Source organism: Phlebotomus papatasi, chromosome 1 (genome assembly GCF_024763615.1).
Source record: "Phlebotomus papatasi isolate M1 chromosome 1, Ppap_2.1, whole genome shotgun sequence".
Taxonomy (NCBI): domain Eukaryota; kingdom Metazoa; phylum Arthropoda; class Insecta; order Diptera; family Psychodidae; genus Phlebotomus; species Phlebotomus papatasi.
Window position 1 is genome coordinate 94242112 of NC_077222.1, and position 20470 is coordinate 94262581.

Sequence of the window (20470 nt, forward strand, 5' to 3'; positions counted from 1 at the left end):
GGAAAGCTGGGATGCTCCCGGAGCTCCTTTTAATTAGGCGTATCGCTGGTGATTCTCCTGGGACAAGTTAATAAATTCCCAAGTGCGATCCCAATAAATACTTAATGGTGTTAATAAGCGGGCATAGAAGTATCCCTCAGCAAATTGAGGGGTTTGAATGGGCAAATGTGAGCCTTATGAATAATTATGCTCTGGCGGATCTCTGTCATTTTTGCAATAAGCACAATAATCAGAAAATATTGTGTTCTTCGGGTGTGCTATTTCATCAAGTTTCTTGCCATCGCCACCACGCTCAATTAATGGTGATTTATTTCATTTCAGGTGTAGATTCTCCGTGTCTCGTTGATCAAAATGAAACATGACTCAACACTTCGAGGTGGCAAATCAACTTGGTGGATGGAAGATTTGTATCCAGTAGCTGGGGATTGCATAAAGTTTTAAGGTAGGAGGCATGAAAAAAGGGAGTTGAAGATTTGTGCCCAGTAATTAATTCAAATCATTGGCTTCTAAAGTTGGTGATCTTTTTGGGATTCCAGACGTTCTGATCTAATTTCACGGCCCGTTGATCGATGACGTTGCTCAATCTCAAAACTTGATCAAGTAGCACCCTTTTTTGTGGGGTCCCCTTGTCGCTCCCCCAATGATTTGGTCGATTATTACTGCGGTATGTGATGATATCGAATGAATGTGAAATTCATTTTCATCGTAAACCGTTTCTGATTCAAGTTTCTCAAGCTCTGATTTATAGGATTTATAGATTGAAGATTAGGTGAAGTGATTCCCAAGCAATTTTAACCCTTTGACATTTACAATAATTCTTTTTATCATTCTCAATTTTTGGCGGAAACCCTTTAAATCAAGGTGTATTTGAATAGAGAAATTCACTTAAATTTTACACAGATAGACTGTACAGATGTTATGGAAAATTTAACAATATATAAATTATAACCATTTTGTTTGGAAGAATAAAAAATGCATTAAATGTATTTTAATTCTAAACAATAAGAAACAAAAATTCTCAAAATTCTATTTTCAGTAATTGCATTGACAAAATCTTACCTTTGCTTTTCTGTGTTAATTCTAAAGTGATAAATTCAATAAATTTCATATTTAAAGTGGTCTGAAAACGTTTTGTTTACGTTTTATAAAAAGAAAAAAATTTCTAAGTAATGAGAAATTTATCTAAAATCCAAATTTTGATAAAATTTTTATTAGAAAAACAGATTTTTTTATTTTTGGAATCCTGTTAGAATAACTTGACAAATTCTCTTTCATTATTCGGTAAATTTTGTTTTTGAAAATAATATGTATAAAGTGCAAGCAAATTTTGTTCTAGATTCCAAAACTTCTTGCATGTAGAGAAAACGTCTTTCTTTGAATTTAAAGCTGTACTCGGATTTATTAAATTTTACATTTTTTATAAATCTTTCATAAAGAAATTAGGTTAGGGAAAGTTGGCGCTACTTTAAGCTGTGGGGCTACATTGATATACGATTTTTTTGCATATTTTTAAAGGAAACTGGCTTTTAACGTAATCTAATTTAACTCTACAAAAAAAATTGTGAAACTAATTAAAATAAATTATAATGGCCCCGGCACACCTTTTAGATTAGAAAAATTTCATGAAGTCGAAATTCGCGAAATTCGAAACCCTTTCTTTCTCACATGTTTTGCATATGACTATCTCTTTCTTTCGCATAGCAAATTTAATTGAGCTAAATTGAATTTGGAGTGATGTCTAAGAGAAGAAGAAGAGTGCAAGAGAATGCGATAGTCATATGCAAAACATGTGAGAAAGAAAGGGATCCGAAATTCGACTTCATGAAATTTTCTTGATCTAAAAGGTGTGCCGGAGCCATAAGGCCCAACTTTCTTTCTAAATATGTGAAGAAATCGTATATCAATATAGCCCCACAGCTCAAAATAACCCCACCTCTCTCTAACTAATTAATTCTGTATTAGCCAGGATTTGAAATTAATTTTATTTAACCACAAGTGTTCAAAAATGAATTTTGAATATAAAAAGAAAATATTTTGAAGAACCTACTTAACGAGTCATTAAAATCGGAACTGACAAAATTATTGATAAAAATTTCAGAATTTGTAATATGTGAGATTTTTATTTTTTAAAACTTGTTGTTCCTTCAAAAATATACACTTTTTATTTGTAAGAAAATATCTCAAAATCACTATTTAAATAAAAAATTTAAAACATAATTTATTGCAAAAAATAATCAGGAAGAATACCTAATGTGTATTTGATTTCTTTTGAAAATTCTAAAAAGACATATTTTGAAAGAAATAAAAATTTGAAAATTTTCATTTATAAAAAAATGTTTTCCTACTGGTTCAATTGCGTTAAAAATTTTAGTTTTTACATTTTTTACTAATTTTGTGTGAATGCAGACTTTACTATTGCGAAGCCTGCAAAGATTTAAAAATTTTAAACTTAAGGAAAAATAAAAATTTCTACGGTGGCACACAAAATTTTGAAAAAAAAGTTTGATAATGTCAATTAAAAGAACTGCAGAAGACTTGGCAGCACTTTTATAAGGACTTACATTGGTCAGAAAGACTAAAAAATATATATTTTATCTATTTTGTCAATAGAATAAAAAAAATTAGTACTTAATCACATAAAAGTACATTATTTAAACTATATTTTCTGAGATTTTTGTTTTAAATTTTTTAAAATTCAGCCGTTGGGGCTTAATTTTCGAAAATCTTTATCGAAAAACTTACTAGCCGTAGTCACAATTACTCAGTTACAGTAAATTCATCTGAAGTCAAAAACCAAAGTGCGTCATTTTAGTAAATTTAGGGTAAAGTCCGTTCTTGAACGACGAATTTTGAAAAAAAATGGCCATAAAACTTGCCTAAGTCTTGTAAAATAAGTTGTATTTAAGCAAATAAGAAATCTTTCGTTCAAGTACGAACTTAACTATTTTGCTAAATGGAAATATTTTTTTTTAACTTTAGATAACAATTAACCATGTGTGAAAATACTGTTGAATCATTCCTAATAACGATTTTTAAAAGTCACAGATTAAAAAAAGGCTCTTTAGAGCGCAATTATCATGCGAATGGGATCATGTTTGGGCTAATTGGAAAGGTATTGGAATGTTTGACAAAACCGATAATGAACCAGTTCATAACCGATAACTAATTTTTATACGATATTCTATTAAATTACCTCTGAGAATTATTTTGGGATATATTTTGAGTGATTTATAAATCGGTTAAAATCGTTTGTAAACCGATAGTGAACCGTTTATGAACCGATAAGTAATTTTTGTCCGAAAATCAATTTTATTTCTCTTAAAACAATTTTTTGGGATTCATTGAGTGATTTATGAATCAGGTCAAATCGGTTCAGAACCGGTAAAGAGTATATGATGCGAAAGTACTTTTGAGAGATAGCATCTAAGTCACGAGTTCTATCTCTTTGCAAAATCTGGGACGCTTAGCCACCCCTTTTTTTTAAAGATATTCGAAAATTAAGTCCCAACGGCTGAATTTTTAAAATTTTTAAATAAAAATTGCAGAAAATATAGTTAAAGTGTTACTCTTATACTTTTATATATTCATGATCTTGAAATAGTTTTTTAGACAGACTTATACCCTAGACACACTTACGACTTAAGCCGAGAGACGACTTAGTGGAAAATGATGGAAATGTGTTTTGATCATTATTTCTAATATAATTACGCTAAGCCATCTCTCGGCTAAACCTCAGGTCTGTCAAGGCCCTTACTGATTAAGGCAAGATGAGACGGCTTATTAGGAAACTGATTAGAACGTAGTTTCTGATTATAATTACGTTAGGCATTAACTCGGCTCAAGTTGTAGATGTGACCAGAACATAATCCCTTAAGAAGGTCAGTATAATCAAATTTGATAAGTACAGATAATTAACCAGACTGATTTCAGAGTTCAAAATCAATCCCGAAAAGTTCATTTTAAACTTTTCGGAGTATCAAAATCTACAAGTAAAAACTAAAGTAGGTTAAGATCAATTTTCTATTATTTATTGCTCAACATACTTTTCCGAAAATGTTTTTATTCTTTTGAGATTGTAGGATTTAAAGGGTTAAGCTAGGAAACCGATACTCATTCTACTCTGTTCTCAAAATTGCGCCACTTCGCGGTTCTGAGGCCTTTTTTCTTGTTCCACCACATCTTCCCAATTTAATTCATTCTTCTCGTCTTATGAATGGATTGAGGTGCTATATATAGGTGTTGAAAAAAACATGATTTGGGTAAACATGTTTCTCGTTACTTAGACATGGTTTTATTGAAAAATTCTTAGAGTGAAAAGTTCACATTCCGCGGGACAGGTTCGAGTGAAAATGAAAATAACGATCCATTCATGAGGAAGTTTGGGTTAAAATTGGATCATTTCTCTTGATAAATGAAAAGTGGATCTTGCAAGAGGGATTTAATCTCATTTTCACTCTTGTTGCACCTTTCGTCAATTAGTGACAAAAAAAATAATAAAGAAATTGTTTCCGCCTCAGTTCAATAAATCCCCTTAGATTTTTCGGGAATAATTTCTGGGGAAGATCTTCGAATTCACAGTAAATGACTGTCATCAATATTGTCCCTGAAGATTCAGAGGACAACAAAAAAATGTCAGGAAGAAATTTTTAACAATAAGTAATTCCTTGTTGAGGTATTTTGTCAACATCACACGGTTAAAGAGGAATTTCGTGCTGAAAATCAGTCAATTAGAAGTGATTTCTTTTGATGCATTTCCACACATTTGGTCTGATTAATATCAAGGAATTAATATCCTTGGAAATTGATGGGAATTTTCGCACAGACAGAGTGATAGAAAGCCCTATTTTAGTTCCTGAATTTAGAGTTTTAGCAAAAGGGGTGATTGAGTCAAAGACAAACTTCAATTTAGGATTTGATGCCTATTTTGCCAATAAAATACTTCTCTATCTGAGTTTAAAATCACAGAAATAAAAGCACTAAAAAAAGACTATTTTTGGTGCAAGATTTAAAATTCTCTTCATTGTCACCTCGATAAATTTATGAGGTACTTTCCCATATGTTTTGTCCTTTCACTTTGAGACTTTGTGAGTCCCTCGAGACTGACCATGCCTTTTTATATCGCTATGCTCAGAGTTTCCGTTGGGTGTTTATTGAGGGAGTCCAGCAAAAAAAAGCAGAATCACTTCCCTAAGGCCAGAAAAAATGTTTTCATGGGGTTGGGGATGGTAAAAAAAAACACAGCCTTAGGAAAGGACCTCAGTGCGTTATTGAAATCTCCTATTTGTCCCCAGTTCTCTGGATGCATTCAAAGTGCTCTTAAGTAGTTTTTCCAGACTTGTCCACACGCTACTTTTATTTTTTCTACTGCCAAATGGGATGTTTATCTGCTAAAGAGATTATTGGTACACTTGAAGGACCTTCAATAGCCCCAAGAATTGCCAAAAAGAAATCACCAATATTTAATATCTCTAAATTAATTCCTGCAGAAATTGGTGTGGCTCTTTATGCTTCAATGGTGAACATAAAGACAAAGGGAAAAATTTGTAAAGAACCACAGGAATTTCTCCTCTTTTCACTTTATCCGCCAATTTCACGAATAATTTTTCCCATGTGACTTGGAAATTGGTGCCTTTCGACAGGGTTACGCTTAAGTGAATTTTCTGATAGAGTTGCTACCAATTTCTTTACACTCAAGCTCATCTCCATGGGAATCTCACGGTGAAAATTCCCATGCCAGAGGTTTTAGGAAGATGAACCATCGGGTTACGCTTGATGGACTATAGAAAGATTGGTGCATTTCTCCTGAGACAATGGTCTAGTGATGGCTCAATTTTGTCTCATCAGAACACATTTGATTTATTAATTGTTTAAGACAATCATGCGCAAAGGCACTTCTCTGAAGCAAAACTGATCTTTTATTTCTGTTTCTGTTCTTAAGTTTCATCCGTAAAAATTGATTTTATCAAAATTAAAGCGCCGGAAAAATGATTTTGTTTTGGGAATGCTAACAGGTCTGTCAATTCTAACTGTTAGGTCTTTGAAAATAAACTTATGTGGCCTGCAGTCCGTGGGTTTAAATCCATTCTTGAATATTTCTGATATCTACAAATAATAGTGATCTTACTAAATTTTAAAGATGAATGATTTTAAATTTGCAGTTTTTGGTGAAATATTCTCAAAAGTATAGAATAAACCTTAAGAATAGGATCATCTAAGATAATTTTTAGGTTTAGGGTTTATTCTCATTCACAAAGATTCCCAATTTCTGATAATAAATAAGAGCATTGAATTCTAACAGTCTAAAGAATTAATTATTTTTACTCAACCATTCTAAGTCGAAATTTTGCCAAAAAAAAAAACTCGTCTTTATTAAAACTATAGTATTTAAGTCATGGAGCTAAACCTTAGGGCAGGCCTGAAGCCTGTATAATGTAGGTTTCAAAATGAAGAATAAACTTCATTTTCTTAATGTTTTCTGATTTCTGAACAGCAAGAAACTACATTGAAGTCAGAGTTAATCAGTTTGAAAGCACATTGACTGTTATGCCCTAGATACTTTTACAGCTTAAGCCGAAAAATGGCTTAACGTAAGTATAAGGGCCGTAACAGACTTGAGGATTAGCCGAGAGACGGCTTAGCGTAATTATAATAGAAATAATGGTTAAAGTGCATTTCTATCATTTTCCACTAAGTCGTCTCTCGGCTTAAGTCGTAAGTGTGTGTAGGAGATAATCAAAATAATTATTTGACTATATTCCAATCAGCTTATCACCAACTAAGCCATTTTTTGGCCTAAGCCGAGAGACGGATTAGTCAGAAAACTGATGGAAATGTAATCTGATCATTATTTTGATTATAATTACGTTAAGCTGTCTCTCGGCTTAAGTCGTAAATGTGTCTAGGCCATTTGGCCATACACGGACTTGAGGATAAGCCGAAAGGCAGCTTAATAGAAAATTAATAGAGAGACAGCCTTAAATGTGTGTGAGTTAATTTTATAAGGAGAATTGTAATTCATTTGTGTTGTTTGTTATTTGTTATTTATTTATTTAGCATTTTAGCATTTTAGGAGTGGTTCTTGGTCATAATAGGCCCAAGGGCTTTAGACCTACAAAGGGGTAAGGGGGGAACAAAAAAAAAAAGAAAATTAATAGGTTTGTAGTTGAAGCCTTTAAAAACGATTTGAACACCGGTGTCCTAAAAAAATCCTACAGCCTTCTAAAGTTATGTTCTCCTCTAAAAAGTCAGAAAAGGTGGTTTTTCTGACCTCCCCCTCAATTTTTTGCTCATCCTTTAAGAGTTAATCATTTATGTATAGTACAGTGTCCGCTTCGTTATCCGAATGATTGGGAGACAATATGATAGATGTCCGCTTCGTAATCCGGATGGAATTTTTAAATTTGTTCAACGTCTCGAAAATATTTATAATACAATATGTTTTTTGTAGAATTAGTATAAAAGTTTTAAAGAAGATTAAGAAGACATAATTAGAGAATTCTATGCTATTATACTTCATTTATTAAACAAAAACATCACAGGATAATTCATTTTCATTGCTGAACACACACATGCATGACCTCAAAATTATTTAAAATGTAACTGTCGATAACTCATCCGGATTACGCCGATCCGGATTAGAGAGCGGGCACTGTATTTATTTCAATTACAAACTTTATTTATTTAACAATAATAGAAATAATATTATCATTTCTGTTAAAATAATGCAAAGCCGTTTTTTAACTTATCTTCAAACCCATTCTAGATCCTTACAACCAAAAATTTAAGCCAAGACACAAACCAATTCGCATTGAAAAATTACGATAACTTTGCTGGAATGCCTTAGACTTAGAACATTCTTTGCACTTGAAAAAGAGCAGTTAATACTGAATTTTCTATCAGACTTAATTGGTACAAACAAATCTTTTTTGAAAAAGTGCATTAAAAAAGTTATAAGCCAAGACACTTACCAACTAGCAGTTAACCTTTTCAATATCTTCTTATATGTAGAAATTTTTATGCACTCGATTTTTTAAAATTATTTACTTTTTAATATTGGTTTTCTTCACAAATATGTTCTATAAAGACAGACAATTCAACGAAAAATACAAAGTTACTCCGGATTAGTTCAACTGTTAATAAAAAATACTTTAAAATTTCAAACTTTTAAAGAAAACTTTGAAACTTTATTTATAGTAAATATTTCCTTTAAAGTAATTATTTAATATTTAATGTTTAATATACCGAAAAGTTATTTATTAAAAATAATTCTTTATAGACAATATAAGGAAACACTTCAATGTCAGAATTTAACAGCCGATAAGCCAAGACACACACCAGTGGACTAATAATTCTTTCAGGATCTATTTTGGATCTATTCTAGTTTTTTCTGACTTATCGTTTTTTTTACCTTTTATCTACGCAAATATATACTAGATTGGCAGTTCAAGAAGTCAACTAGTTCCTGTTTAGGAATTCTGTAACGATATGACAATGTCATATGACAAATTGTCGTGGTGAATTCGAGAGTAAGGATCACATTAAAAACCAATGAGCAGCAAATTGCTATTGCAAGGAGTTCTGTAAAATCCACAGTAATTAATATCAATCACATTTTCAAATAGTTTTCACGAATTTACTTCATAAAAATTCAAAATTTGTCATATGACAATGTCATATTTTTACAGAATTCCCCTACTGGTCAGCTGAGACATTTTATATGACCCCGCAATATTAACCAAAGATTTTATTTTTGATGGAAAATTAATAAAAATAATTATATACTAAAGTTTGTATCCGATTAAACAGTAGTTCAATAAATAACTAAAATTAAAAATGATTGAAAAATTCAGATTGAATATGGAAACACTTCAATGTCTAAAACTTAAGCTTTTCAAATGCTACAAAAATTTGACGGTCAGTGGTTTGGAACATAAATAAATGAATAATATTAAATAATGATTCAAAATTTATAAAGCCAAATCGCATATGTTAAAATTTTAGAATGTAAAGCATAGTGCTAAACTTAAAGCTTTCGAAGATAATTTTTAACTATTGGGTAAGTGTGCCAAATTTCGGCATAATTGCATGCAAGCGCCAAAGTCTCAAGTTTGAAATGTAATATTTTTAACAAAAAATTGATTTTTTTATTCCTTCTTAAGCAGTGTTGCTTGGAATCTTGTAAACCGTTTATCGTCTTTATTTACTCTAAAATCATTCTTAATACATTTTAAAATGAATAAAAATATAGACATAGCTTTGGTGTCCTATTTCGGCCACCTTCATTCTCATAGTTCTTTGCCCTTCGGGAATTCTTTCAATGTCTTTTTCACGTCATCTCGTTTGTCGAAGCTACATTTTTCCTGGAAATTCGAGGAACAAAAAAGGTGGCCGGAATTGCAAGCTGGCCAGAATTTGGCACATTTACCCTAAGTACCTCACAAGAGATTATCAACAATCTTCAAAGCACTATAAGATTTATCTAAAAGTCTTTTTCCGAATTCGTAGACCTGACTTTTGAGCTTGAATAATAAATAAATCTCTTAAATATTTGTTTTTAAAAGAAAAATTTATTGAGTTAATCTGAAAAAAATATGATTCGTGTTTAATTACAAATCTCTATCGTACGTGATTTCCGTATATTGCAAACCCCCTTACAAGACTTTACAAGAAAATCCAGACATTCCAGTATCAGTGCCCTCAAAAACGTGCCTCATGAAAAGGATTAGCTTACACAATGGATTAGTGAGTAAAGAAAAGGAAAATAAATAAATAAAAAAAAGAAACTCAGGGTTGAAGAAGCATGACAACGTGCCCAGGTTCGATTATCTGCTGATTGGAGTGAATCGCCGAGTTGGGGTGTTGATTGGGCAACTGTTTGTAGGGTACAGCACACAGTTCCTGAGTCGGTACCAACCAGGAGTGTGTGAAGGACGGTCCAGCCATGCTCATCCCGATGGCACCCATGCCCATCGGGCTACCGGGAACACCACCCGGCGCCTGCCTCTGGTATCCTCCATAATCCATCGCCACAGCCTGGTAGGGTAGCATTGTCCTGATGAGGATGCTCAGATGGTGTTTGGAATTGACACCAGACACGCTAATTGACACACTTTCGGATAGTCACTTGAGGGCGTGGGTTTAACTTGGTCAAAGTCTTATGTGATATATATTTTTTTTGTGTGTTAGCCCGAAAAGTCGGGAGGGGTGTCTTTCGTCTTTGGAATCACGCGCGCATGGAACACGTACAAGTCCACTGGGGTGCTCACGTCGTCTCCTTGTCAGACACCACACGCGCCTTGGCTCACACCCTTTGAGCTTTGAGTCTTCGACAGGAGCCAGGAGAATACCGGGGATTCACACGGACAACCACTGAGTGGCGCACTCAGCTGATCCAGAACAAAAAAGAAAAACAGAGCAGCACACACTCCTCCCCAAAAACACAGGAGACACTTCCTCTTCCGGCACCCTCACACCCCACTTCGGGTTTTCTTCAGTTTCCTTTCCTACCCCCCGAATAACACTGGCACGAAAAACCAGGGCGACGACCAAAGAGAGCTACGTGCGAAGTGAGGCGCGTCACAGGAGTCACTGTTCAAATGGGATAGAGTACCAGTCTTACTATGGTTGTACACTGACCGAATATGAAATCAGCATCACGCGCCGGATTGAGTGTGGTCCTCCATCTCTTTCGCACCCAACTCGCCTCAACTCTAGCCACACTCCTTGGGTTAAAGCAACTCCGACGAGCATCACCAATGGGCGGGACGTGACTGCTGGATGGCCACGAATAGTATCGCGTACTCCCGATTCATGTGTACGTGATTGGCTTCGAAATGATGCCACGCCTCGACGGAAAATCGATCAACAAGTTGCTACCCAGGAGCATAAGAGACAGAGAGGGCATGCTGGGGATTTTCGCGAGTGGGTGGATGGGTATCCCGGACATAGGGCTCCCCCATAGGGATCCCCGAGATGGATAGCTTACGGCAACAATGGACGACTAAGTGTTTTTGTACTAGGGCTAGGCTTGCACCCTAACTCGTATAGATCTCAGGAACGCATCCACAAGCCTTACAACCATCCCCAACCAGACGTCAGGGGGATGATGGTGGAGCACGTTCGACTGAATATTGGCAGTTGCGTATGCTGGTCGAATTTAAATGGGTGCCTAAAGAAGGGAGGTTGCGATGGGCGCGTATCTGGGAGAACGTGTATGTGTGTGAAAATCATATTCCCAACTGCACGGATTTTTATTTATGAATGAAATGGCACTTTCCCGCACAAATAGACGGAGTGTGTGTGTAGCCAAAGTACGTGAAGAATTTGTGAATTCTGGCCACCACACGTCGGTCACCCAGTCGATTTGTCTGGCGGAGTTCTGAGCAAAGGGAGCGGGAAGAAAGTCCATCGCAGGTTTTTCTTCAAACACGTTGAACAATGAGCGCACGTCTCAATAGTTTGTTGGAAAGGCATGAGGGGCAAAAAGTTTTGTGGCCATCGAGAGAGAGACACTGAAATGGGCCAAGAGATGCCCAAGGACACCCATGATCACGAAGTGGTCAGAATGATAATCTTGTGGGAAGTACTGGCCATTGAACCTTCATACATGCTGACCAACTTGTGAAGGGACGATGCCTTTTCAGGGGAAAGTTAAGAGATACCTTCATGTTCACTGACCACACGTTCAACCACAGACAGACCCGTGCCAGCAGGAAGGGTCAGGTTTCCAGCCATATGAGGATTCCCGTGAGGAATAGCACGCCCTCATTTTCCAGACTATTTAGCACGCAATGCCACTTCCGTACAGGTCGTGGGAACTTTAGAAAGCACTTCTAGCATTTCTCTAAATGGGGGTGATTTATAATTATTAGCTGTTCTATCTCTTCTTAAAACTGCCACAATTAATTTAAAAATAAGTACACGATTAGTACAGAATTCTGTTCAAAATTATATATATTTTTTAAACAACTCTTACATTTGTTTTGAATTTAGTATTTGAGAATTATTTTAATTCTTCAATAATATACAATTACGGATTTAGTATTTAGTACAGATTTCTGTACTAAAGGCTATTCGTTTCATATTGAACCTTTTGATTTGTTTAGCTTATCAATTCAATGGATGAAGTAAAATTCAGAAATTTCCTAAATTTATTTTTAAAAAAATAAACAATAATTTCCTGATAAATAACCTATTTATTTTCAAAAGATTAATTAGCTGTGAAATGATTGGTTTCGATAATATACTGTTATTCATAAAATTTGGATTTTGAATGTGTCTTAAAATTTTAGCTACTGCGGAATTGTGTTCTAAATTATTTAATTTTTCGTTATTATTTTTTCGTTATATAGTTATTTAATAAATTCGGTAATTCTTATTTATTGTTTTGATATTATATTATGATTTTTTTTGTTATAAACCTACCTTTCAACGCGTTAAAACTTTAAATCTAAATACAAGAATATTACGTGTAGTACAGATCTGTGTACTAAAATGTATTACTGAACCCCTCGATTACTTCTGGTGACGATTTAAAGAAATAAAATTAATTTGAAATGGTTTTAATTTCGGATTTAGCATAAAATTCTATTAAATTTTAATTTATTTTGCCTAGTAAATTTAATATTTTAATAAATTAAATTCATATAATGGCAATATTTCATTACGTTTAGCACAGATTTGTTTACTGAAGGTTACTCATTTTTTCTGGGCTTTTTGATTTATTTGGATAATTTTTCAGTAAATGAAAATAGTTTAAAATGTACTGTAATGTTCAAATAAGTACAGAAGTCTGTACTAACCAGGGAAGAGCATTCTCATACATTTTCCGTACAAAAATGTGGTATATTTTTTCTTAAGTAGTTTTTTTGGTTTTGGTATAAAACCATATGCAATCATTTTGAAACTTTTACCAAATGAAAGAGTATCTAATGTTATATTTTTAGCACAAAATTTATATTGATTGCACGAGGATAATAGTTCCTAACACCTTTATGAAAAAGACGTAAAATTAGCAATTTTTTTGAATTTTTCTAACAAATTTTCTATCTGTAACACCAGTAAAATTTTAAATTTAATAAAAATATATTCTCTGTATATGTGGCTACCATTTCGTGTTTTATTTATTTTTGTGGGATCTAAAGCTTAAAAATTATAAAGAATTAAAGAAAAATATACCATTTGTGAATTAAATTGCTCCATCCGTTAGTTAATCATCCTAGGTACTAATATATTTAATCCTTCTTTACAATTTAACAATTTATCTAATTTTATTATTAATTATATGCACCCCTGTAACTTTATAAAAACTAAATAGACAAACTAAATCAAACAAATCTTTTTTTGTACATATCGCGTTTAGTAGAGGGTTATATACTAAAATTTGTTAAAAACCAACACAATTATGTACTAAATCATATGATCAATATCGTACTAAATAATTGATGGGGTTTGTTTGCTTGTGAACTTGTGTTGCTATCCTTTAGGCATTTCATAAACACAAAATTCCAATTTTTATTTAATTCCGAATTAAATTAATTCAAATTAAAATAATTTTTTGAATGACACTTACAGGTGAACAGTAAAAAATTACATTTGATTGGCAAAAATTATTATGAGTAGTACTAAATTCAGAACTTTAAATTAAGTGAAATTTTCATGCAAAAAGCAAAGTTTGTACTACTAGGGTAAAGTGATACAAGTTGGACATAGTGTTAAAAGTTTGACAATTCGCCGGTACAAGGTGTACAAGGTGGACATGGCTTTTTTCTTGATAAATATACAGTACAAAATTTGTTTTTATGCACAAGGAACCAAATTATAAAACTAAAGTATTAAAAATATACAAATAAAAATTAAGTACTTTATCAAGAAAAAAAACCCTGTGTAACTTGTACCACTTTACTCTAATTTTTTTTTGTCATATGAATTTCTTCTCTTAACATTACGTTTAGTACAGAATTCTGTACTAAACTTCTTTAATTTTATTTAACCCACTTCTTATAGCCTGTTGTAAAATTGGGTTAAAGCGTATTAGAAGTCCTAGACTTCACCCTTATTGTACTAAGATATACCCAACCTCCTTTTGCTCAATTCCATACAAAAACAATTATTCAAAGAACAACAAAATTGTAATTGTTGTGCCTCATAAATTCGCCTCCAACCCTTCAACAGGGCTTCACACGAACAACCCGAATCCCTGACCTATAGAACGACCTATTTTGCATAATTTGTATTGAATTCATAGTCTTGTAGCGATTAAGAGAAGGGTTGTGTAGATCTCTTTGTGCTACAACATAACTTGCCACAGAATCTCTGCGTCTCTGTGGGATTTGAAAATGAAAAGGGTACGTCTCATACACTTGTAATTGAGTTTATTGTTTTAGGCAAATTTCATTCGACACAGCAAAATCAAGTTAATCAAATAATTTGTGTTTCTCTTCAGTAACATTATTCAACGCAAATTCTCATGCATTTTCTCCAAATCTTGATTTAATTCACTATACAGTTCTTTGGGGAGGATGGGGCCTGAATTTTTGGGGTTTCATTTTGGGAAAAAACAACCCTGAAATTTGGCAGTGTATAAGAGAGGAGCTCTATTAGATTGGGATGGGCGATAAGGACAAGAATTACACATGCAACCATTATTATCCTTGTTGGTGCTTCATTTTCTCTCTGCCATAAGATAATCTTTCTCGTATTTGCTCTATCTCGAATTCACTTAAAGTTCAACTGCCAGAAATTACATATATCGCACATATTTTAATTTAGGCCTCTTGGTATAATATGGAATAACATAAATTGTAAATATAGCGGATATACTAAATTAGAATATCTTAATTTGATCTCGGAATTCTCTAGGCTTTTTGCCTTGTACCATCTCATACTTCCGTATCCATACTTGACTTTTATAGGAAGGATTTTGAGGGGGATCGGGGGTGTCCCTTGAATTAACCCCGGAGACTTTTATTTTGTTCACGCAACAAACAAATTGGCTTAAGTTTGCGCATTCATTTTCCATCCGCAAAAGAAGGGATTTTTGTGTGCGAATCATTAAATATTTATCAGATCTCACCCCATTCAAGTAGTGCAAATAAATAAATAAAGAAGTTGGGACAGATTCGCAGCAAAATTCGCACAGATTTCCCAATTTTCCCGGCTTTTTTTCTCTGCATTGGTTTTGAAGAAAAATGAATATTTTTTCTCATCCTTTTGGTTAAAGGACACCCTTCTGTTTTTCTTTACCACTTCATCGAATATATGGCAATTTTGGCAAATAATTTCGCACCATATTTGCACTTGGGGCAGAATATTTGTGAAAATTTCTCTTCAAATTTTGGCTTGAATATACTCTCAAGAAGTTACACAAATGAAGAGAGTGTGGGAGTGTTTTGTTTATTCTGTAATTCTTTTTATTTTAAATTTGCTATTCTCAGATTTTGAATTTTTTATCGAATTTACCATTCAGGGGAAAATCACAGGGGAAATCAGCTGGGTATTCTAGCAAAGAAACACGTATTATTGACAATAAAATGAGGGGAAACGTCTCAAGCGAATGATAATAAATTAATAAAAAAATGTGATTATTTTCTAATATCCAAAAACAAGAGAAACTAGATCGATTTAATCAGCTTGAATATAAGATCATAAAAATTTAGAAAAATAATCTTATAAAGTAAAACTGTCTAGAACTGATCAACTCTTCCCTAATAATTTTTAGTAGAGGGTCATGTAGGGGAAAGTACTCTCCCTTCGAAAGTTCATGCCTTCGAATATTGTAAATTTCTTATATTTTTCCTTAACGACTTACACTTTTCTACTAAATATTATCTACCTTATTATAAACCACTAATCTCCTCCGAAAATAGAGGGCCTAGACCTTCATTTCTAGAATTTATAACAAAAATTGAAAATGGACTCAAAAATTCATTTTAATGGTCAATTGAATATGTATTTTTTTTATAGTTAAAATAATTTTTTGAACGAACCTACTATTGTAGACAGTGGTGGGTTTATTATGGTTGATGTTCGTCAACACAGTTTTTCTCGAGAGGTATACCATATTTGTGGGTGGGAGATACCTTGGAAGACCACCCATACCTTCCCTTCGAATTTTAGAATTTCATGCATTCGAATGCTCATCTGGTAACTCTACCGCCATTTGATGTGTCATTATTCGACATAACCTCGCAGATTATTTTGCTTTGTTTAACGTGCGTGCAGATTGCAGTAATTCAAGTGAATATTTTGAAGTGTTCGCTGTGATTTTTATTCGGACATGGAGCATAAGAGATCAAGAAAACTAATTGATGACGACATATGTTGTTGGCTCTCCAAGAATTGAAAGACAAAGCTATGAGTCTGCACCAGGCACTCCATCACTACGGGATTGCCAAAACAACGATTTAAGAGCTTTGGGGCTGCTGCTGCTTGATTAAAGCTACGAGGACATTATAATCATTATATGCAGTCAGAATTCTAAGAATTTAGAGGTGACGGAACGGCGAATTATAGTGCATTTCTTTGTCTGCGTGAATTGAATACTTGTAGCTGTAACTGTCCAGAACACAATGATCAGGATCATCACAAATATCCACCAGATTTAATCGCTTATAAGCCCGGTACGCTCAGAACTGTATGAGATTTCAAGCGAAGAGTTGTCGAATCCCTCACGCATTGCGGAAAGTATGCTCATGCTTAGCCTTAGCTCTCCCGGATTGTTGTGTCATAGGGTGAAAAGAAAATATATTTGCCATCCCCACTCATATGAAAAAATTAGTTCGAAGTAGAATTATTCCTGTTCCTTGGGGGTTCTTGGGGAAAATAGCAAACTTTGCAGCTTCATTGTTATTCCTTTCAATCCGGAATGTTCCTGATGCTGTTTTGATATTAAGTCTGGAAAAGGTGGGACAAGAATGGAGCTTAAAAATCTTCAAATCATTCTGTGGCAATTTTGAGCTATTTCACTGCGTACCATTGTGATTTTTCAGATTCTCAAAAAAGAGGCAGGAGAACTGATTGATAAGATATCACATAAGACACAATTTCCAACATTTGTTTATATAATATTTCTTCCGGGATAGACATAACCTCAATTGATTAATTTCAAAGCGGCTGAACATGCCAGTTGTATTTTAGGGTTGTCATATTAATAAAATGACTTTTCCAACAATTTTATTCCCAGAAAAAGTAGTGCTTCAGAAAAATTAAATAAAGAATTATTTTATAGCATTTTTTATTGCAGTGCTAATTTCCGTGAGTGCATTAGGCTTCAGGCTAATCAATAATACGTCATTTAGTGTTTCAGCAGCAATATTTTCCTAGAAAATTGTAGATTCAAAGGGATGTACCGTCACTTTCGAAGGCAAAAATAGCACCATGCCTTGGAATAAATTGACATCATATTTTCATTTTTCTTGTAAAGAAAAACTAAGAACTTTTGAATGCTAAATAAGGTAGATATGGGAACTTAATAAAGTAGAGATTTTTTCGGTATAGCGAAAACTGAAATTCATTTTGCGGTTTACCCAGAAAAAAATCTCAAATATTGAACTTCATTTTTCTGGTCCAACCTAGAGTACTTTCCCCTACTAAAGTTATTCAACATTTTATTAAACATTTTGTTTAACTTAGATTTCTCTGAATTGAATTAAAATAAATTGGGTTTATACATTGCACCTTAAGTGTTATAAGGCGTTATAATATTTAAGTATTTTACAAAAAAGATTTCTTAAAAAGTTAAATGTTACACTAGCAAAAATAAAAGGATCAGATTGATCCAAATTTGATCCTTTTGCAAAGGATGGATCAAATTTCAAACTATTGTTCGCACACTTATCATAAAAAAACATGTTTTATCATAAAGTTATTACTCACAACATATAATATTTCTCTCATCAGTGTGAACAACTAATGACTTTTTATTGTTTTTATTAATTTATTATTTAGTTAAAAACAGTAAGTCAGTGTATGCTGATTATACCTATTTATTGTTTTTATTATAATCAGGGGCCCATCAAGCCTAATAAAAAGTGAAGATATTTTTCACTTTTCCTAAACATATTTGCTCGTAGTTCTTGTATTATTTCGGCGAGCATTATGAAATATGTATTTTTGGATATCTTTTAATGCACGATTTCGAAATATATCAGACTGATAAGTCAATTCTCTTTAGGAAAAAACTTGCCAATAGTCTTCAGTGATTCTATGCAAAAACGTATGGAAAAATGAAATGTTGAGAGGCCCCTGTTATAATAATAACTCAAAATTTTTGTAGAGGAGACCGGGGCAGACTTAGCTAGCAGTAAAATTAGATAGTGAGTCGAGTGTTATAGTTTTTCCTGCAGAGAATATTCAACAAAATATTTTTTTTTATTTAGGGTAATTAATTCGCTTCCTATTTAGGGGAAAGTGCCCATGCTTTGCACGGTCCCAAGCTTCATAATGACTAAATTTTTCCTATGTTTCTGAATAAATGTGACTCGGAAATATATTTTAAAAACAGGACACTTTCCTCTAGTTTTTAAAATATGGGTGCAATGAGTCACATTTATTGAAAAACATAGGAAAAAATTAGTCATTATAAAGCTTTTATTATAAACTGTGTAAAGCATTGGCACTTTCCCCTATTAAAATATTTATCAGTGTAAGTAAGTTTTTTTTTATTAAGCAAAGGAAAACTTCATTTGTTGGCTAATTCTGCCCAATTGCCTCTATTTGATTAACCTAAATTAACCATCTTATATTTTGAATAAAATAATAATTACAGAAAAATTACAGAAAAAGAAATTCTTACATTCTTCAATGCAGTGGCATTTGGACCCAAAATACACCCCCAATAAAAGTAACTTCTATTACGAAAACAAAATGGTTCCAGGAGTTCAAGACAGGTTTTCGTTTTTCGTAAAAATTCTATTAAACAAAACGGCTTTTACCTTCACAAGATAGAAAAAGATATTTCGTAAAATTGTTCGTAAATGTTTGTGAATTACCATTGGCGACTTACAAAATGCTCGTAAATCGTATAACCCTCAAACAAGTTTGTAAAAGTTTGTATTTTTTCATAAACATTGTTCGTAACTTGATTCCTTTGACGAGCATTTTTTGTTTACAAATATTTGTTCGTCAAGTGTTCGTACACTGAGAAAAAAACGGGGGTGCGATTAACTTTTTTTCCTCATAACTTTAACACTTTTTAGATGTAAAAATATATCAACATTTTTTAATGTTAATTTTACACCTTTTTAAGTGTAAAATTAACATGAAAAAGGGTAACTTTAACCCCTAATACACATAAAAAGCATAATATTTATATCGATTTCGGATCAACACTGCGGGGTAAAATAAACATTTCCGGAATGCTATTTTTTACTTTTTCGGATTTCTCTCACTCAGTGTAAAATTTTCCCGTTTGTTCGTAATGTTTTGCCAGACAAACAGAAATGTTTCGCGTACTTTCCGACTAAACGACAAAATTTTACGAACAGTTTTCTTCGTGTTTATGAACAAATAGTTATAACAGAACAAAAAATACTCGTCAATTCATCATGTTATGAAAAATGTTTGTGAAAAATACAAACTTTTACGAATAATTTTACGAAAAATTTAATTTTCGATGTAGTAACTTGAACTTACTTTTAATACACTATTACTTTTAATTTGGAATATTTGTACCGCTTTTTGCAAAAAAAAAGTAATTGTTTCTATCTCTCAAATTCCGTTGAATGTTTTTCGACAGTAAAATTAGTGTCACTAAAAATATATGAATTTTCATTAAATAATTGAGATAAAAACTACGTAGTTCCAAGGACAAAATATTCGCTTTTATTACTTTTGCGATATTTTATGACATTTTGCGAGCAAAATAATTGTTGAAATTAGGAAAAGGTGGGGCTACATGAAAAACGCTACTTTTTCACATATTTTTAAAGTAAACTGCATTATCGTCTATCTAAAATTACATTATGTTAAAGCCCAGGTTTCTTTGTGAATATGCAAAAAGAAATAGCGTTTCTTGTAGCCCCACCTCGATGCAGCCCCACCATCCCCTATCTATATCTATAACTTGTTCATTTTAATAAACAATTTATAAAAAAAAGTAATGCATCATAGGAGGTGTTGGGGCTATTTTGAGCTGTGGGCTCCATTGATGTGTGATTTTTTCGCATATTTTTAAAGAAAGCTAGGCCTTACAATTATTTTATTAGGTTCTAAAATTGTTTTTCAGAATTAAATAATGTTACGTTTAAGCACCGATTTCCTTTGGAAATATATGAAAAAATTGTATATCAATGTAACCATACAGCCTAAAGTAGCCCCACCTCACTCTACCAATCAAAAATAATTATCAAATATATAAAAACAAGAATTGTGTTTAGCACTTTCAAGAAATAACAGATAATTTTGTTAATTTTGAAAATAATATGATTAAAATTACTATTTGAAGTCTTTTTTAAATTGAATAGTTGTTGAT

At 32.8% G+C, this 20470-nt stretch overlaps 2 protein-coding genes across 15 annotated transcripts in view; one reads left to right on the forward strand and one right to left on the reverse strand.

The window, feature by feature from the left end:
* LOC129809790 (transcription initiation factor TFIID subunit 8) overlaps positions 1-20470 on the forward strand; it is a 139107-nt gene that overhangs the window by 67206 nt on the left and 51431 nt on the right. Inside the window, exons 4-5 of one of the 3 annotated variants that reach the window (XR_008752675.1) lie at positions 322-442; positions 513-803. The gene's annotated coding sequence lies outside the window, so the exon portion shown is untranslated. Of the gene's footprint in view, positions 1-321; positions 805-20470 lie in introns of those variants that run through there. The other 2 variants (XR_008752674.1, XM_055859881.1) reach the window with 2 other exon arrangements.
* The window catches only part of LOC129809772 (protein trachealess), a 205704-nt gene that overhangs the window by 51601 nt on the left and 133633 nt on the right, over positions 1-20470 (reverse strand). For 5 of the 12 annotated variants that reach the window (XM_055859855.1, XM_055859850.1, XM_055859846.1 and 2 more), the window contains exon 1: positions 9812-10584. The exons of 4 other annotated variants lie outside the window; for them this stretch is intronic. In XM_055859855.1, the coding sequence (XP_055715830.1) occupies positions 9812-10047 (236 nt within the window). In that variant the 5' untranslated portion in view covers positions 10048-10584. Of the gene's footprint in view, positions 1-9811; positions 10612-20470 lie in introns of those variants that run through there. 3 more of the 12 variants (XM_055859853.1, XM_055859852.1, XM_055859848.1) reach the window with 2 other exon arrangements.